Source organism: Pteropus alecto, unplaced genomic scaffold (genome assembly GCF_000325575.1).
Source record: "Pteropus alecto unplaced genomic scaffold, ASM32557v1 scaffold76, whole genome shotgun sequence".
Taxonomy (NCBI): Eukaryota; Metazoa; Chordata; class Mammalia; order Chiroptera; family Pteropodidae; genus Pteropus; species Pteropus alecto.
This window is the reverse complement of record NW_006443138.1, coordinates 2071527-2091731: the sequence shown is the minus strand read 5'-3', so window position 1 is coordinate 2091731 and position 20205 is coordinate 2071527. Positions and strand designations below refer to the sequence as shown.

The following is a 20205-nucleotide window of genomic DNA, read 5'->3' as shown; positions in this document are numbered from 1 at the left end:
ACTAGTAATATCAAAGTGGTCTTGTGTTAAAGGCCCAGAGGCTGTCTTCCAAGAGGCCTTCCTTACAGGGTGACCTTTATTATCTTGGTGATTTACCAGAGTCTGGCTTTTAGCTTTTCAAGTTCAAAACTCATTCAATCAATATACAAAGAACAGATTCATTGTCAGAGCTTGAATCGCCTTAACCAAGCTTAAATATTGATCTGCAAACCAAAATGCCAGTTTACATTTATACAGAAAAATATAACTGACTGATATCCTTAAAGTACAAATGACTAGCTCATGCTTTCCCTGAAGGGAGGCCTACACAGGGAGGCAGATCATAATCAGGTTATTTGGTGAACATACAATCAGAATAAAAGTGAATCATGTTTAATGACACAAGCTAAGAGAGTAATTCATCCATGCTAAATATGGTCCTCCCAGTGGAACTAAATTTCTTTGAAGTCTGTCAGCTAAGACTCTCTGTCCTGATCAGTATTTGGATAGATACCTAATAATGTTTTGTCTCATTTTTTTAATGCTTCAAGGCTAGCCTAGGCCCATATCCACCCAAATCACTTCCCATATTAGTCTTTCTCTAAATGTTAATACTTTTCATCAGCTTATAGCATATAGTCATTCTTTTGTTTAAGGGTACAGTTTAAATCTCAATGATCAACCTTATATTCAAGTTCATGGGAGATCCCTCACTGTACTTAAATTGGTCAAGAGGAGAATGTGGCATTGATAAGGATGGGTAGAGCAGCTTACCCACACCAAGACTTATCAGTCATTTACTCATAAAACCACATTTTTACTATGTTCCTATGCTACTTGTATATCATTAACATTTTTCTTTAACTGCTTTTAAAAAACAAAATTTAAAAGATTTACCCCTACCATAAATGGGAAATGATTCTCCTTTGTCCTAAAAGGAATGTAGTCCTAAAAATAAACATACTGAAAGTAAAAGCTCTTATTTTTCCCATGTACTTCTTTAGCTGGACACTGTTTGCCAGGGGAAGCCTTGAGCCTGAGCAGATCCATGCTAACCATACAGTAACACCAAACTGAGACTTTCTCCGTAACATCATCAAAAACCTCAAAAGAGGGCTGAGCAATGGAAAAATTTAGGATGTTATTTATCTCGTATCTTGTTCATCTACCATCTAAAAAATAATTTACATTAGGCATCCCATATTTGGGGAAACAATGACCTAGGCTTTTTGAGACTTTAAGGGTATCTGAAAACTATTTACAGGCTATAGTGATGCCTCCATTCTAGCCTTGCCTGACCCATTATTTTACCTGATGCTGCACCAATGGTCTCATTTCTGCTTTTCCCTGCACAGGTACACACTAGCAGCTCAAGACTTGGTGATGCGTGCTCGTGGTGTCCTGAAGGACAGAGGATGGCGGATATCTAATGACCGACTGGGCTCAGGAGATGACATTTCTGTATATGTCATTCCTTTAATACATGGAAACAAACTGTCATGAAAACGGCCCAGGGGACTGGAAGAACAGAAGAAAGCTGGGATGCCTCTTGGCAGGGCAGGGTGGGAAGTGCCTCCCCGGCAGCACTCCAGGTGATACCACTCTCTTCCCAGCCCAGGTGGGGAGTCTGCTGCCAAAAGGCCTCTGGCTGTGCTTCAAGAGGATCCTTAGCTTTCAGTTTCCTCTTCAGTAACAGGTCTGGATACTCAACAAAAGCAAAACATAAAGGCTGCTACTGAGTGTTGTATTTCTTTTGGTTCCTTTAATAGGCCTCCTAGGTGGCCACTGCCCATTTGGGGCACACACAGTCATATTTATTTTATCTAGAGTAGCTGGGGCAGCCATTTTCAGGTGTAACTGGCAGAAGACTCTTCAGCCTATCAAGCTGCCAATTTCTCTACAGGTTAAAGTGCTGCATTAGAAAGTTGGGGATCACGCCTCAGGAAGTGTGAGCGTCCACCTTCCAGTAAGCCTGAGATTCATTTCAGGGAATGCCGTGTGTGTCTATCTCTATTTTTTCTTGATGACGATGGGTGAGGCAGGGATCTGGCAGGGCGGGGAGAGATGGAGCAGCATTCTTTTAATCTTAATTGTTTCCCTTCCATAGAACAGGCCTGGGACTTTCCAATTCCTTGATGAGGGATTTGTGTGTCAAAGTCCAGCCTGGGCTGTCCCCATATTCTGTAGCCCACACCACCCAGGCAGCCATCTGGAGTGGTGCCTTGGCTAGCAGAGTGTTGTCTGTTGTGTAATAATTTGTTCCCAAGTTGAATTTTCTCACTAAATCAGTGTTTTCATGAAATTTTGGGTGTTTCTTTGGACCAATAGTTCCTCTATTGTCTTCAAGTGTCCCCCTTACGTGGCTCGAGATTTCTGTTTCTGAGCCTGGGTTTTTATTTCTGAAATGTTTCCCCTGCCTCCACCTCCACTGTGCCACAGGGACACAGGTAAAGCAGTGTTTAGTAGAGCAGTACAGGAAGTTCCTTTTATCAGTTCACCATACCGCATTTCAGGACTATCCATTTTGGATCCAAATTCCATGGACTGTGACTGTCCCCAAGCCTATGCCAAACAACATGTAAGTGTCGGTCTGTCAAGGAGCAGCAGGTCTGCTCCTCACCATCTTTGAACAAGGCCCACTCAGAATGGCCTTTTAAAAAAACAATTTGAATTGGGTTGATTGTCCATTCTCATGCTGTATGCCTGCTCCTTCTCCAGGAATCATATCCCAGCCACCCATTTCTCACTGTCCTCCACCTCCAAGTGTTCCTCACAAGTGCAGCCGCAGCAGAAGCAGTAGACAGATCAGATCTACGTGCTGCTGTACTGCCAGGAGGAATTGCAAAATAGATATTTAAAATCACTTCTCTCTCTCTCACCGCTTCTCTGCATTGGGGGAACTTATAGAGCAAAGTCCAATGACCGAGTCTTCTTCCTGCAGAGCTCCTATGGTATCGTCGCCATGCTGACAGCTTTTGGTAATTAAAAGATTCTTCCCACTCAGTGAAGGAAAGGGTCATTGGTGTGATCCCCACAGATGCTGGAGAGCAAATTCTAGGTCTCATGTTTCTTTGAATCCCTTTCCCAGAGGAGAGGAACCTCTGGGACAGTTAATTGCCTACATTCCTAGAGTGGTAGTATTTTCTTAGGAATAGCCTGGAGCCTTCATACTCAGGAATGTGTCCATCACACAGTGTGGAAAAAAGTACTTGGGAATTTAGCCACCAGGTCGTTGCCCAAATGTTGCCTGGGAAGAACTGGACTACAACCTTGCCAGGAGTCCTCTTCATCTGACAGCTTCCCTACTCTTTTGGTAAATCTCAGCTACCCCAGTCATCTCTGTGAAGATAAGTTCATGGTAAACTATTTGTTTCTCTGGCAGAATTTGAAGCCATGGGAAAACATGCAGACATCGTACAGCAGTGTGGTCCATTTTTCTGTTCCTGCTCTGACTCTCAAAGCCATATACAAACTGGAACCTTGAGAAAGTTTTCCTTGGAGGACTCTGAGCCACTAGCTTTAGGAAGCTGTTCTCACAAGCAATCACCTCTGTCCCGTGTTACCTTTAATCGAGCTTCTTCCTGCAGAGGTTCTGTGCTATCATCGCTATCTTAATGCCTTTCATTTATTTTCTTTCCTGAGCTTCTCTCTGGGCCCTACCTTGAGCTTCTGTAGTTTTATTTGAGCCACCAGAGTGAGTCTGGATGTAGATGGCACGTAGATGTCATGACAGCCTTCTACTCATTAATTCATTTACTGCCAAGGCATGTCTCAGGAAAAACTCCGGAACCTCCTTATTCAATTTGTCCTAAAGTCTTGAGCATTTAGTCCTACTAGTTTTAGTTAGAAATGTACCTAGGAATTCTTTTCATAAGCCCCTTTGGGTGGGAAGATCTCAGTAGCAAGCTGAAGCCATGATTCTATATTTGGGAAATGAGAAAACTACAAATGAGGTGAATAAATCAAATGCTCTGTGCATTGAGCTTACTTACTAGATTTGGCTTTGTTTTTTACCCAGACCCCACATCATTCCATCCAGGGCAGTAACTGTGTCTACATAACAGGTTGGCCATTGGAGCATTCCATGAAAAGGTCAAAAGACGACATACTCAAAATTCTGCCAAATATATTTATATGTGGTTCCGAAATCTTTTGTATCTGAGTTGTAGCCAAATCTGCTTGTCCTCACAGCCTCAGAGGAAGTCTTGTTTAAAAAAAGTTTTCGATTTCTAGTCAAGTCTTTATTGTTGTTTTGAAGTGTGTGTGGCCACTCCCTTCACAGTGAAAGGCTCTTTCGGTTCTCAATCTCATTGGGCTGGCCCCTGCTCTTTAGTATACTTGGTGACACTCTCTTCCTTAAAAGAGAGCAAACTGACACTCCATCCACACTCTTCAGCATCTTCCCAGGCAACAACCAAACCTTTGTTCTTGTAACACCTGAAATCAGAGCAGTGCCAGCAGTAAAGAGGTGGTGATATGCTGCAGTGGTTGTGCTTATATAACTGCTATTCTTGAGGTGAGAGGGGAGAGGTGGAAATGAGGCTAGGCCAAGTACTCAGCTGTCTCCTAGGACAAAGCCAAAAACAGTGGGAATTTCCACAGTATACAATTTTAGGGAATTTGGGTGTTTAATTTTTTAATCCCTAACTACTTATCTCCATGGGGCTGCATCAAGTCATCTGTGCTCACATTCTTCTAAGTATTCATTAACTTCTTGGGAAGAATTACAGCTGTGGGTAGATCCTGGTAAGCAGGGATGAGTCCCAATACCCAGCTTTGGCCTCAGATCTTAGCCATTCAGGTAGAGTTTTTGGTTTACAAAAAGGACTAGCATGGAAACACCTGGAAAAAAATCCCCTGCATCTTTAAAACTCTTCAGATTCCCCTCTTGATCTCACCTCCTTTCTCATCTTTCAATCAACTTTATTTACAAGGCCATGAGTGGTCAGTGATTTTCTTTTCACTAGTTTAAGGATCTATCCTTTCCTTAAATGGCCCAGCAGCTCCACACTTTTCAGAGTGGATATGTTAAGCTTTCGTGAGATTCTATTTTCAGTAAAGTTAGTGCTTCTGGGATACTTGGAGAAAGCAGTGAGAGTCACTGTCTATACAAAGAACAACCAGGCTGACCAAAAAGTTGCAGATCTAAGAAAATAGTAAAAATTATGTTAGGAACTTGGATTTTTGAGGACTTACAATTACAGAGAAATTTTGCAGCCTGCACACCATACATAGCCCACCTTGCTCAGCAAACTGTGATGTTGTGCGGGTGATGTGACTTATGTCTGTACACTGGGATTTTTCAAAGGACACTATACAAGCAGCCTAATCAGCCTCTTATGTGAGCACAGTGGCAGCTCTTTGTCAAATTTGAGTACCAGTCTCGGAGTACTGCACTTTCTAATCCACGATGTTATCTGTGTAAATAGCTTTAATTTTTCCTCTGTGTCTTAGATGAAGTTTTGTTCATGTAGAGACCAGGTAGACAGTGACCAAATGAGGCTGTATATGTGCTGTTGTTTTCAACTGTGATGTACTTGAAGGAGAACCTCGTGTCCTCCACTCTTCCCATCTTCCATAGTATTTTGTGTTTGTTTGGGGAGTGCTAAGGTTTAACTCTTTTATTCCTCTTTTGCCTCCATTTTCTTTGTTTCTCCTAGAGACCCAGGGAGGCCAATGGTGGAGATCATTTATAAGGAATGTATCATAAGGTCAAGGTTTCCAAAATACCCTACATACAGTGAATGAGAGGAATCTGCCTGAAAATGGTTTCAGAACCATGTACATTTATGTTTTGTGACTGTGAAACCTTGACTTTTTGTAACCCAAAAGTGAAAACTGTTTAGTAATGGGGAATCTATTTCGTGTGTGTTGAGACTTAGGTGCAATGTTCCCTAGAAAAAAGCTGAAGAAATGTATATGCTCACTGACATTTTAAAATAAAATATTATATATATGTATATAGGACACCTTTAGCAAACTTTTTTGTGTCATTTCTTTAATTCACTATGAAGTTTCTTCATATCAGGTAATAGAGTGATATGAGTATCACGACCTACTGTGGAGTTATCAACTGTGAACAGACTCAAAAGAAAATCAAAAGAGAATGGATGCCAAAACTGTTAATCTTAACAGGAATAGCCATAAAGGCTATACATTTCAATAATGCCACTAGAAAAATTACCATGGTTATTACTATCAAGAGGTATTCTTTTTATTTCATTAAGGAAAAATTGGCATACTATATTATATTAGTTCCAGGTGTACTACATAATGTTTTGATATTTGGATATACTGTGAAATGATCATCACAATACATCTACTAAACAAACATACATCACCATACTTGGTCACTGAATTTTTTTCCCTGTGATGAGAACTTTTAAGATGTACTTTCTTAGCAACATTCAGATATGCGCTACAGTATTATTAACTATAGTGACCATATTGTATATCATATCCCCCTGACTTCTTTCTTTCATAACTGGAAGTTTGTATCTTTTTATTCCCTTAACTCCTTTTGCCATCCCCCACCCTACCTCTTGACAGTCACCAATCTGTTTTCTGTATTTGTTAGTTTTTTTTATGATTCTATATCTAAGTGAAATAATACTGTACTTGTCTTTCTCTGACTTATTTCACTTAGCATAATGCCCTCAGAATTCTTTCATTTTGTCACAAATGGCAGTATTCTTTTTTTATGGCTAAATATTTGTGTGTGTGTCACATTTTCTTTATCCATTCATCCATCACTACACACGTAGGTTGTTTCTATATCTTGGCTATTGTAAATAATGCTGTAGTTAACATGGAGTGCATATATCTTTCTTTGTTAGTGTTTCTGTTTTGTTTTGATAAATAACCCAGAGGTGGGATTGCTGGATCATATAGTAGCTCTGTTTTTTAATTTTTGAGGAATCTCCATATTGTTTTTCCATGGTGGCTGCACCAATTTGTATTCCTACCAACAGAACACCAGGGTTTCCTTTCTCCACATCTTTGCCCAATACTTGTTACTGCTGGTCTTTTTGATAACAGCCATTATAACAGGTGTCAGGTGATACCACACTGTGGTTTTAATTTTCATTTCCCTGATTAGTGATGTTGAGCATCTTTTCATGTACCTGTTGGCCATCTGTATGTCTTCTTTAGAAAAATGTCTATTTAGATCTTCTACCCATTTTTTAATTGTATTGTTTTATATTTTGTATGAGTCCTTTGTATATTTTGGATTTTAACCCCTTATCAGATACAGGATTTGCAAATATTTTCTCCCATTCTGTAAGTTTCCGTTGTCATGTAGAAGCTTTTTAGTTTAATATAGTCCCACATGCTTATTTTTGCTTTTGTTACCTTAACTTTTGTTGTCAAGTCCAAAAAATCATTGCCAGGACGAATATCAAGGAGCTTACTGACAATGTTTTCTTCTAGGAGTTTCCTGTTTTCAGGTCTTACATTCAAGTCTTTAATCCATTGTTTATGAGATTTTTCTTGTTTCCTGAGGTAGGCATTTATTGCTATGAACTTCCCTCTTAGAACTGCTTTTGCTGCATCCCATGTTTTGTATGTTGTATTTCCATTTTCATTTGTATCGAGGTATTTTTTGATATCTCTTGATTTCTTCATTGACCCAACGGTTGTTCAGTACCATGTTGTTTAATCTCCACATATTTGTAAATTTTCCAGTTTTCTTCTTGTAATTGATTTCTAGTTTCATACCATTGTAGACAGAAAATATGCTTGATATAATTTTAAATCTATTTAAATTTGTTAAGACTTGTTTTGTGGCCTAATATATGATCTGTCTTGGAGAATGTTCCATATGCACTTGAGAAGAATGTGTATTCTGTTGCTTTTGGATAAAATGTTCTGTATATATCTGTTAATTCCATCTGGTCTAAATGTGTCATTTAAGACCAATGTTTATTTTCTGCCTTGATCTATCTGTTCATGTAAATGGTATATTAAAGTTCCCTATTATTATATTATCTGTTGCTCCCCATAGGTCTGTAAGTATTTGCTTTCTATATTTAGTTGCTCCTATGTTGGGTATATAAATATCTACAAATGTTATATAGTCTTTTTGGACTGAACCCTTTACACCAAGGTATTTTTAAGAGAGAGGGCCAATAACTAAGATCCTTGCTGAAGATAGTAAGAGTCAAGACTCTCCTTAGTCACTTAAACATTTTAACTACTACAAAGTGTTAGTAAAATGTACCATCTTATAAAGAAATGTAACCATAACATGTAGGATAAGACATCAAAGAATGCTAAATCTGCTTAACTCTAGAGTCCAGGAAGTTAAAATTAATCTAGAAAATATCAACACAATGGTAAAAATAATCAAAGTATTAATTCACAAGAAAGCTAAAAGTAGGCTATGGTTTATCTGAAGCTTAGTTCAGAACAGCTGACTAGACAGAAAACACTCATATTTAGAAGGATTTGGTTGTAAAATCTCCCCAGCTCTTTTCGCCTTCATTTTTACCCTCATGCTTACGATGCCTCCTCCTTGCCATTCAATAGTAGAAACTCGTGGAAAGAATGAATCCTTGGATTAGATATCTGAAGATCAAAAGGGTCTTCTAGCATTCTCTCGTGAGTAGTGCTTAGCTTATATTAGTTCTTGAAAGCTGTGGTAGATTGTCGCCAAAAGAGGCTACAAGCAATGCCTCCTATGTCTGTTCACAAATGCTCCTTTTCCCATCAAGAAGTGGTGTTTGTTTCTCTACCACTTGAATCTGGTCTGACCTGTGACTTGCTTTGATTAATAGAATAGAGAAGTGATATTCTGAGAATCCCAAGCCTAGGTCTTTAGAGGCCTTGTAGTACCTGCTTTCACTCTTGGAAGCTGGCGACCCAGCATACATCAGACTAGGTTACTCAATGAAGATAGGCCACTAGGGAGAAAAACAAAATGCCTAGACATTGGAAGTGAGGCCATCTCTGATCCTCAAGCCCCACTTGAGTCACTCTAGGTGATACCGTAAGGAGAGAGAGGTCCAGCCAGCTTTTAGTTGCTCAGGACATTTAAGCTAAAGCCAAAGACATCAAAGGTCAGAGGTGGGTCCTCTACACTGAGACCTACCCAAATTCTGGATCTACAGAGACATGAGCAAATAAAATGGTTTTTGTTTTAAGCCACTAATATTTGGGTAGTTTAACACACAGCAATAGAAAACTGAAACAGAGAACCTGGCTTGGGGATTTGGAGTAAAGTGGTTAAAAATATAAATTAAAAAGAGAAGAAAACGGCATTGAGAAGGTACATTTATAATTTGGGAAATAACCCTCCATATGGCACTTGGTAGTGTGAATGAAATGGGGGAAACCAGCTTAAAATAGCAATAATTCAGAGACTCTGATGGTTGTATTAGTATCTCAGCAAGAGTTTTCCACACCTGTACTTTTGCTTCTTCATGCAGCTTTTAATAGTCGTTATTAAGCCGGAAAAGTACAGCTATTGGAGCTATGAGCCAGGAAGAGGGAAGGACCCCTCACTTAATGATAAGACCATCCCATGTTGTACCATTTATGACCCTTGGGAGAGTTAAATGGTTCTTTGGCTCCCAAGACTGCTGCTTGAAAGTGTTAGGTTATAAGGAAAAATAAGACAATTTTTAAATTGTATGTATGCATATTTTTTAATAATTCTCATCATCATTTAAAAATTCTCATCTACAAAATACTTCAAAATTGTTACCCTCCCAGTTTTTCCTTCAATTAAGTGACAGGCCAAAGAGTGAGTTATATGTTCTAGCAATTAGTCTGTCTTTTTAATTGCTTTTTCTGTAATTAGAGCCCTGAAAAGACTGTTGCTTTCAGTTTCTCTCTCTACATTTTGTCTTGTCTTTCATTTCTGATGAGATTTTCCAGCCAGCTAACCCCATTTACTTTATTGATTCCATTTAGGCGGCCTCCGAGAGATTCAGAGTGGGATGGAGCACGAGGTGTGGACAGGGGGCACCTCAACTGCATCCCAGGGATCAGGTCTGATCGCACTGCTAGTCCAAGAGGTCCTTGGAGAGAGCTTTGGAAGGTCTGAATGCAGAGTTGGAGAATAGCACTCCTTTGACAGGAGCTCATAAATCAGAGCTTCCTATGTGACCTGCTTTTAAAATTTTAATTAACAAATCTAGTCAGTAAAAAATAAAGATAGATGAGCTGATTCAGAAAGCAGTGTTGTGAGGTGAGTGTGATGGTAGGGGGATGATTGACATGAGGATGAAAGAAAAGTGAAGTTGCAGCAGCAAAATGTCCCAAACAAAGTCATTTTACACCTTTTAAGCACTACCAGTATGTTAGTAACAAAACATCTCTAATTTAAACTAAAGAATGTGGAACCTGAAAATAGCAGTCTTAGCAGCTGTAAATTAGATATCACCTACCTGTTGAGTTTGGTCAGTGAGGAAAAAAAGTTTGGACACAATTCTGGAGAACTGTGAAATCTCTACTCAGTGTCCTAGGTGAAAAAATGAAATTTCTAATTCCTAGAAGCCCTAAACATTGGGGATATATGGCCAATCACCCAAATTGCACAGAATTTGAAGGACAATTAACATTGTGATGGTTCTCATGAAAAAGATAAGTGCTATCATTATTACACATGTCTTTACTGGAACTTCATCTACTAGGCCCACCCAAAGGTTATTTAATTCAGCAAGTGTTTTCTGTAAATGGCCAGATAGTAAATATTTTAAGATTTATGGGCCGCTTGGACTCTGTCACAACTATTCAGCTCTACTTTGTTGCATGAAAGAAGCCATAGACAATCTGAACTAGGATCTGTTCTAAAGTATTAAATGTCAAGCTTTATATCTTCTTGGTCAGAAGAATTAACTCAAGAAAATATGGCCTGATTTTGCCTTTATGGTACGAATTGAATAAGAATGTCAAACATCTCAATGAACACTAATGGCCTATCATTAAGAAAAAAAACAAAAAACAAAAAACAGGTAGGATCAGTAATTATTTATGCTGTACTGAGTTACAAACAGGAAAATTTATAAATCTGCCAGTTCTTTACTGTTAAAACAGTCTTAAAGCTTTTAACTGTAGTGGATGCATCAGCGTTGTGATAACTGTATTTCCTCAATACTAAGACACCATCAGTTATATAATCTGCCTTGAATTCAGAACAGTTAAATTTTTTTTTAAATTTCAATAAGGAAGTTAACCCATTATTTACTATACTCCAGTGAAACAGCGGGGGAAAAAAAAACATAAAACATGTATTCTATTATTCTTTATTAGGACCTATGCTAGGTACTTGAGACCTAGTTTCTTTTATTCCCTTCACAGGTAAATAGTATCACATTTTAGAAATAAAGAAATAATTTCATTCCCTTGTGATCAGAGAACATACTTTGTGTGATTTTTTATTTTTAATTTTTCAATTATAATTTACACACAATATTAGTTTCAGCTGTATAACAGTGATTAGACATTTATATAACTTACAAAGTGATCACCCCAGTATACCTATTTATTGCAATATTATTGACATTATACATATTATAATATTACTGACTATATTCCATATGCTGTACGTTACATCCTCATGACTCTGTTCATCTTGCAATCTTTACTTCTTAATCCCTTCACCTTTTCACCCATCCCCCCACCCTCCCTTCCACCTGGCAACAATCTATTTCTTCTATCAGTAAGTCTGTTTTTGTTTTGTTTGTTATTTGTTTTTTAGATTCCACATGCAAGGGACATCATATGGTATTTGTCTTTCTCTGTCTGACTTATTTTACTTAGCGTAATGCCTTCTAGGTCCATCTGTATTATTACAAATGGCCAGCTTTCATTCTTTTTTATGGCTCAGTGATATTCCATTGCACATATGTACCACCTCTTCTTTATCCATTTATTTATAATAGACACTTAGGTTGCCTCCGCATCTTGGCTGTGAATATAGGAGTGCATATATCTTTTACAATTGCTGTTTGGGGTTTCTTTGACTAAATACCTAGAAATGGAATTGCTGGGTGTATGGTCTATTTTTAATTTTTCGAGGAACTTCATACTGTTTCCCATAGTGGCTACACCAATTTGCAATCCCACCAACAGTACGCAAGGGTTTCCTTTTTTCCACATCCTCAGCAACACTTGTTGTTTGTTAATTAATTGATGATAGCCCTTCTGACACGTGTAAGGTGATATCTCATTGTGGTTTTAATTTGCATTTCCCTGATGAGTAATTATGTCAAACATCTTTTCATATGTCTGTTGGCCATCTGCATGTCTTTGGAACAAGATGTCTGTTCAGGGCCTCCACCCATTTTTTAATTGGATTGTTTTGGGTTTTTTGGTGTTAAGTTGTATGAGTTTCTTATATATTATGGATATTAACCCTTTATCAGATGTGTCATTGCTGAATATCTTCTCATATTCAGTAGGTTGTCTTTTCATTTTGTTGATGATTTCCTTCACTGTGCAAAAAACTTTTTAGTTTGATGTAGTCCCATTTATTTTTTCTTTTGTTTCCCTTGCTTGGGGAGATATATCCAAATATTAGTGATGTCAAAGAATTTACTGCCTATGTTTTCTTCTAGGAGTTTCATGATTTCGGGTCTTATATCTAAGCCTTATTCCACTTAATTATTGTATATGGTATAAGAAGGTGCTCCAGTTTCTTTCTTCTTATTTTTGGCATGGATCTGTCCAGTTTTCCCAATATCATTTATTGAAGAGACTGTCTTTACCCCATTGTGTAGTTTTGCCTCCTTTGTCATAGATTAATTGACCACATAGGCATGGGTTAATTTATGGGATCTCTATTCTGTTCCATTGATCTCTCTGTCTGTTTTTATGCCAATACCATACAGTTTTGGATACTATAGCCTTGTTGTATTGTTCGATGTCAAGTAACATGATACCTCCAACTTTGTTCTTTCTCCAGATTGCTTTGGCTACTCGGGTTCTTTTGTGGTTGCATATAAATTTTAGGATTATTTGTTCTAGTTCTGTGAAAAATGCCATTGGTATTTAATGAGGCCTGCCTTGAATCTGTAGATTGCTTTGGGTAGTATGGACATTTTAAGGATGTTAATTCTTCCTATCCATGAGCATCATAGCTTTCCATTTATTTGTATCTTCTTCAATTTCTTTCTTCAATGTCTTACAGTTTTCAAAGGACAGGCCTTTTACCTCCTTGGTTAAATTTATTCCTAGCTATTTTTTGATGTAATTGTAAATGAGACTGTTTTCTTAATTTCTCTTTCTGCTAGTTTGTATTGGTGTATAAAAATGAAACTGATTTCTGAATATGAATTTTGTATCCTGCTACTTTACTGAGTTCATTTATTCTAATAGTTTTTTGGTGTAATCTGTAGGGTTCTATATATATAGTATCATGTCATCTGCATATAATGACAGTTTTACTTCTTCCTTTCCAATCTGGATGCCTTTTATTTCTTTTTCTTGACTGACTGCTGTGTCTAGGACTTCCAATACTATGTTGAATAAAAGTGGTAAAAGCAGACATCCTTGCCCTTGTTTCTGCCTCCTACTACAATAGTTTTCTGAAACTTCTCATTAGATAATAAGCAATACAGTAATCTCATATCCAGCAGATGCCTGAAACCATGGATAGTACTGAACCCAGTACTGAACATACTGTTTTTCTTATACATACATACTTTAATGATAAAGTATATAAATTAGGTACCGTAAAAGATTAACAATAAAAGAATAATTATAAGACTATATGCCTGAATAAAAGATGTGTGAATGTGGTCTTTCTCAAGTAATTTTTATATTTTTCAGTCCAAACCTATTCCTGAATCTGTATAACCACCCCTTACTTGTAGTAAATGGCTTGGAATCACTTGTTTTAGGGCACCCCTTACAGACTCAATGCTTTCTGGTGCAACACATTGCTGTCAATCAGAACACATTTTCTGTTCATGTCTTCACCCCCAAATGTAATGCCTTTTCCATCTTAACTAGACACTTATTATGCACTGTGGCCATAACTTTTGCAGTTTGAGGTACAACAACAAAACTAGCACAACTTTCTCTTCTTCACAATTTCATGGACAGATGATTCATTTTTACCGTAGATCTTAGGAACAGCAACATTTTTTCTTTCCTTAAGTCAAGAACCTTCACCTTTTCACTTTAAAGGAAGCACTGTGTAAAGCTTCACTTGGGTATATCTGAATTGCCAGTATAAGTCAAGAACCTTCACCTTTTCACTTTAAAGGAAGTACTGTGTAAAGCTTCACTTGGGTATATCTGAATTGAGTATATCATCACACTACTCTTGTGATGCGGGGCCATTCTTAAGTAAAATAAGGGTTACTTGAATGCAAGCACTGAGATACTATGACAGATGATGTGAAAACTGATACAGCTACCAAGTGACTAACAGAGGGTAATGTATAGTGTGTGGATACACAGGACAAAGGGATGACTTATGTCTCAGACAGGGGCAGACCTGGACAGCATGAGATTTCATCACACTAAAAATGACACCCAATTTAATACACAATTTAAATGTGTATTTCTGGAATTTTTCCATGTAATATTTTTAGACTACAACTGACCACAGATAACTGAAAACGTGGAAAGCAAAACTGCGTATAAAAGGAGACTACTGTAGTTATGAAACCTCCATCATATACACACTTATTTGGATGGAATTTTTAACAAGGCTTTTCATATCACATCTCCATCTCTCAACTTTGCACTAATCAATGTCATCTACTGACCCCCAACACCATTACCTATAAAACTACTTTCTGTGACAGGCGTTTTATTTCCCAACCATTCTTTTAACTCTTACTCAGCTGGAGCTCTATGTCAGCATCTACATAGCAAATACTATGAAGGTTTATGTTGGCAAGGCTTATCTTCAAGATGAAATTTAGTACCAAGCAGAAAGAATGGTGTACCACCCCAGGAGCATCAGCCACAATATCTGAACTTTCTATAAAATTTTTAGTAACAAGTAAGCAGCAAGTAAGCTTTAGTTATTGATACGTGCCAATTAATATTTGAAAAACAGATACCCAGGATCTGGAAGAACTGAACAAAATTATGTTCAAATCCTCTTGAAGTATAAGTATTCTTAAAATAGATCTTATAGTCTTGAGCACTGACCTGTAATAAAAGTAATGGTAAAAAGTAAAAGGGTGCCCAGCTGCATTATTACAAAACCTGAGGTGTTGGGATGGAGGAGTCATTTGCTGCAGTGGAATCAATATTATAGCTCATGACACCTCTCTATAGGCTCAGTTGACCTGAAATAAGACCATTTCATATACTAACGGCTTTTTTCAGTGATCTACTTGACCTTTGCCTGTGGTGCAGCAATAAAGTGTTAAGATGACATATTTTAGCAGAACAAAACCCAAAGAATTTAAGTTTAAGGGAGCTTAAACCCAACAATGCAGTAGCTATGAACATTTAATTAATCAAAGTCTGTCTCTTCCTGCAGGGGTTCTATGTCCTGGCTACACATTAGAATCACCTGGATGATTTAACAAACTCCTGTCCACAAGGCCCTGCCTCAGACCAATTAAATCAGAATTCCGCCAGGAAGGGACTCAGCCATGAGTATTTTCAAAATGTTCTCCAGGTGATTCTAATGTAAGAACCACTGTGTGAAGATACTAATGACACATATTTATGAACAAGTGTTGGCAGATTTTGGCAAATAAGAACTATAGGACACCAGTTAAAACTGAATTTCACATAAAGAATTTTTAAATATAAGTACGTCCCTTGCAATATATAAGACATACTTAAAAAATTATTTGCTGTTTATCTGAAATTCAAATTTAAATGGGTGGGTGTCCTATATTCAGTACACAGTACAAAACTGAAAATTTAACAGGAGTGGTGGAAATAAAGCTCTATCAGCAGAGAATATCACTGGTTGGTAGGTTCTTACCTGAACATACACAAACACACACACACAATCACCTGGAACATTAAATAGAAAAGTTGTGCCAGGCCAAAGCTATCACAAAGGAAACAGTTCTCAAGTCATGGAGGAGGAAGTGGACGGAGGGCCACAAGGGTGTCTCAGGCAGGCTTCCTTAGTGCCAGTGTTAGCTGGCTAGGGCCACCATAACAAAGCACCACAGACTGGGTGTCTTAACAGAAATTTATCTTCTCAGTTCTGGAGGCCAAAAGTCCAAGATCAAGGTGGTGGCAGGTTTGGTTTCTCCTGAGGCCTCTCTGGCTTTCGACATTCTCCTGTGTCCTCACATTTTTTTAAATTTTTTTTTTTTTGCCTGTGTTCATGTATCCCTAGGGTCTCTGTCCAAATTTCCTCTTATGACGCCAGTCACTGAATTAGGCCTCATCCATATAACTTCATTTTACTTTAATTACCACTAGACAGGTCCTATCACCAAGTACAGTCACATTCTGAGGTACTTCAACAAATGAATTTGGGGGGACACAATTTAACAGTACCGCTCACTGGACTGCAGTCTTGGGAGGCTGTGGGGTAGCTTGTGGATCAAGCATTATTGCTTTATATCCTCTTCCCAGTGCCACCCTAGTGCAGGAGAGAAACTACCTGAGTCCAGGAAAGAGAAAAGGGACATTTCTGAGGGAAGTGATAGAAATGAGGGTCATGAGGGCAGAAGAGTCCACTCTTTTCCAGGAAGAAAGCGAGGAAAGGGGGAAGAGATGTCATCAGATGGGGGAATGATAGAAGAAGGGAAGGAGAACATGTTAAGCCAAGAGGAGAGACCACATGCAGAACAAAGGAATATGAAGATATTATCCACTACTCCAAAGGTTAAGGACCCTAGGAAAAGGAGTAGGTAGGATAAAAGAAACAAATCATAATTTCTATAGCAAAAAGGAGAACCACAGAAACTACCCCCCTCCCCTCCCCTCCGCGAATGATAGAAGAAGGGAAGGAGAACATGTTAAGCCAAGAGGAGAGACCACATGCAGAACAAAGGAATATGAAGATATTATCCACTACTCCAAAGGTTAAGGACCCTAGGAAAAGGAGTAGGTAGGATAAAAGAAACAAATCATAATTTCTATAGCAAAAAGGAGAACCACAGAAACTACCCCCCTCCCCTCTGCACCAAAAAACAAACAAACAAACAAATAAACAAAAGACCAGGCTTCTACCATTTTATTTGTTCCTTTTAGGAAAGGAAACAAAAAAAATCTGCCTCAAGCATTTTTAAGACTATGCACAGGACTCAGAGAGGAGACTGCCAGTCTTCATTTTATTGAAATCTCAGTCTTGGTCAGCCTTCAGGAGCACATTTCACTGTCTCCAAGCAGCTGACCTGAGTTTTAGTGCACTTGGGCATGAATATGCATGATTAGGAGCCAAGATGTGCCCAGGCTGCACAGGCCTGTTCTAGTTTTAGGCGATGCCAATGGAAAGAAGAGCCCAGAAGTTTCCCTTCCAGGTTCCTTACTACAGTCTTATCTCCACAGGGCAAAGGAGGCTCTGGTGGGCAGAAAGGGGTCTAGAGAAGGGTGAAATCTTTACTCAGGGTTTTAGATGAATATTAAAGCACCTGTTGGACGTTTATAAAGAGCATGATCTATGAGAGCTGGAAACCAGCTAACACTGCAAGGGGAAACCAGCCATAAAGCCACTATACTTTTCCAGGGCGGTCCAAAGGCCGCTCTTGGCCTCTGCTGTGCGGTGCCCTGGCTTCCGTGCTGCCTTTGTCCCCCTGCGCCCACCGCGCGCTCTCGGTGTAGCGAGGTGGCCAGCGCCTGCCGCTCGCCCGTCGCTCACACGCCACCAAGCGTTCCCCGCAGCCACTCGATGCCATTCTGACATGAGTGAAAGGCACCTTAATAAGAGTGTAAATAAAATCCAGGCTGAGAAATGAGTTTTCCATGCCAGCAATCACCGGCCTAACCTCAGCTGTAAATTGTCTCATGGAGCGGCGCAGATGGAGTCCCTGCATCTGGGGATCAAAGCCATCTCTGAACAGAGCCCTAACAAACACCTGGGTGCCGCCCAGATGCTAATTCGAGGGGGAGGCTGTGCGCGTCAGTTTAGGGATTCTGTGACAATTGATAACCCGGGACCTGGCGATCCCGCCTCCCCTCTCCAACGAGGAACCTGTCCCCTCCCCTACTGCAGCGACCCGCCCAGGGGAGGAGTGGGCCGCTGAAATAATCTTAGTCTGCAGTGTCCTCCGGAGGGAGGGACCACCAAGCCCTCTAATTTATGGTCATTGGTATAATAACTTTAACATGATTTATCTGACTGTAGAGGAGCTGGCAAATGCTTGGAGAATGATTGGCCATGCCGGCTTTGTGCATTTCTGATTGGCCTTATTAATTTTGAGCAGAGTCGGGGAGCAGCCTCTTGACTGAGACAGGGAAGTTAATTTGGCAAAGCCTCCATGTAGAGTTGGTTTGGGGCCGGCAAAGGTTTAGCTTTTGTCAAAACTGCAGGAATAATGTATTGCTTAAAAAGTCATGGAGTTTGACAGAATGTGCTAGCATACTGATTAAAGCAGATTTAGTTTGAAAGAGAGTGGAAGATCATTGGATTTGACTGATTCTTTTTTTATTTTGTGTTTGTACAGACCAAAGACATCAGTGCCTTGGGGTGGGAGGGAGGGCAGGAAGGGTATATTCTTTTGTTTTTAATATTTGAGTACATAAGTGTTTTGAAAAAAACACTTATAGCTTAGAAGGGAAGGGATTTGGGGGAATCATGGGACAAATACGTATCAAAACATGCTTCTGAAAATATCATACAGTTCACAATCTTTTGTGTGGGGAAAAATATTTCTTCTCTTTTAAGTTTTCTTCAGACATCACAGCTAGTATTTATGGGATATATAAATTACTGGATAAGCACACCAATACAGCACACTTCACAAGGACATTACTCTGCATTACTGTAGTAACTGTCATTTAAATGTCACCATTGAGTGATGCGGCTTAGTCTCATGAATAAAAGGGACTATATAAGAATATTGGAAAAGTTATAATATTTACTGAAAAATATTTTCATATGAATGAATTACAAATTCAGTAGGGGTGGATATGCAATTCAAATGGTACACCCATTCATTTATTATATTTATTAGTATGTGTAGAACTCAAATGTAGACACACAGCACTAGGCAACCTCCAAATACAATCTTTAACACTCTGTTTGTTCCTCAGGAGGACCAGAACAAAGACAGAGCCACCACAAGAGAATGTGACTGCTTGGTGTGGAGGCAGATTGGTGTCACATGCGATGGTACAATCACTTCTTTTATTTATAGGTCTAACCAGAAAAATAGACTGGGAGCAGCTGAGCACCAATTTATTTTGTGGCCTGAACCGATGAGTAGTTGCCTTAAATGTCATTGAGTTGAAAGGTTGTGCATTTCATTCACTGCTAAGTTACAAGAAGCTTTGAAGTAAGTCTAGGAGACCAGTAATTGTCCTGGCACTCAAGGTGGGCAAGTGCAATCCTGCTAGGTAGAATTCAGTGGAGGATGAGGGCTGCCTAACTGACTAATCCTAGCAAATGCTGCCTGAGTAGAAACAAAGGTGGTTCATTTAGTCCTATTACAAAAGCAAAATGGAACAGAAGGTATGGTTTACTTCCCAGAACAACAAAAATAGAATTGGAAGTCAACAACAGAGGAGACTTGCTTGGGTCTCAAGCCACAGCACATGCATATGACACACAGGTCCTCTGTCCAGGTCCCTAAATGTGCATGAAATAAGTAATAAAGGTATAAAGGGAGTGCAGTGGAGAATCACTTAAATGAGTCTGTAAGGGTCAGGGAAGGGTTTCCAAATGTGCTGACCACTGCACTGGGTCATGAAGGATGAAGAAGAGTCAAGAGAGAGTGAAGGTCATGCTAGCCATGGTGACTCACACAGCATAAAAGAGACATCAAGTTTATGAAGCAAAGACATCAGGTTTAGTGCCTGATGAGGATCCTAGGTGTAAGAGTTCAAGCTGCATCTCACCTCTTAGTGAAACTAAATGTTTACTAGGTGCCAGAAATTTCACTCCCTATTAGCAGTCAAGTGTCTCCTAATTTTCTAAAGACCGTAACGGAAAACTGTATGTTTCTTTAAGCACATCTAGTAATGACTACATAGGCAAGCCAAAATCACAGAAGAAAACTAAACTCAGAAATCCTAGTATAACTTTTTAGCTTAAAATAATCTTACTTCACTAATATGACACAGAAACAAATTCAAAGTGCTATCTCTCTAGCTTTCCAGCTGAACCACAGTGTGATTTTCTCT

At 39.0% G+C, this 20205-nt stretch overlaps 1 protein-coding gene and 1 long non-coding RNA gene across 5 annotated transcripts in view; one reads left to right on the top strand and one right to left on the bottom strand.

The window, feature by feature from the left end:
• LOC112472279 overlaps nucleotides 1-20205 on the bottom strand; it is a 71770-nt gene that overhangs the window by 26579 nt on the left and 24986 nt on the right. The window lies entirely within an intron of this gene.
• Nucleotides 1-20205, top strand: part of PPM1H (protein phosphatase, Mg2+/Mn2+ dependent 1H) — a 257658-nt gene that overhangs the window by 225398 nt on the left and 12055 nt on the right. For 2 of the 4 annotated variants that reach the window (XM_015598464.2, XM_025041056.1), the window contains exon 10: nucleotides 19117-19315. In XM_015598464.2, coding sequence (XP_015453950.1) covers nucleotides 19117-19285 — 169 coding nt within the window. In that variant the 3' untranslated portion in view covers nucleotides 19286-19315. Of the gene's footprint in view, nucleotides 1-1334; nucleotides 5947-19116; nucleotides 19316-20205 lie in introns of those variants that run through there. The other 2 variants (XM_015598468.2, XM_015598465.2) reach the window with 2 other exon arrangements.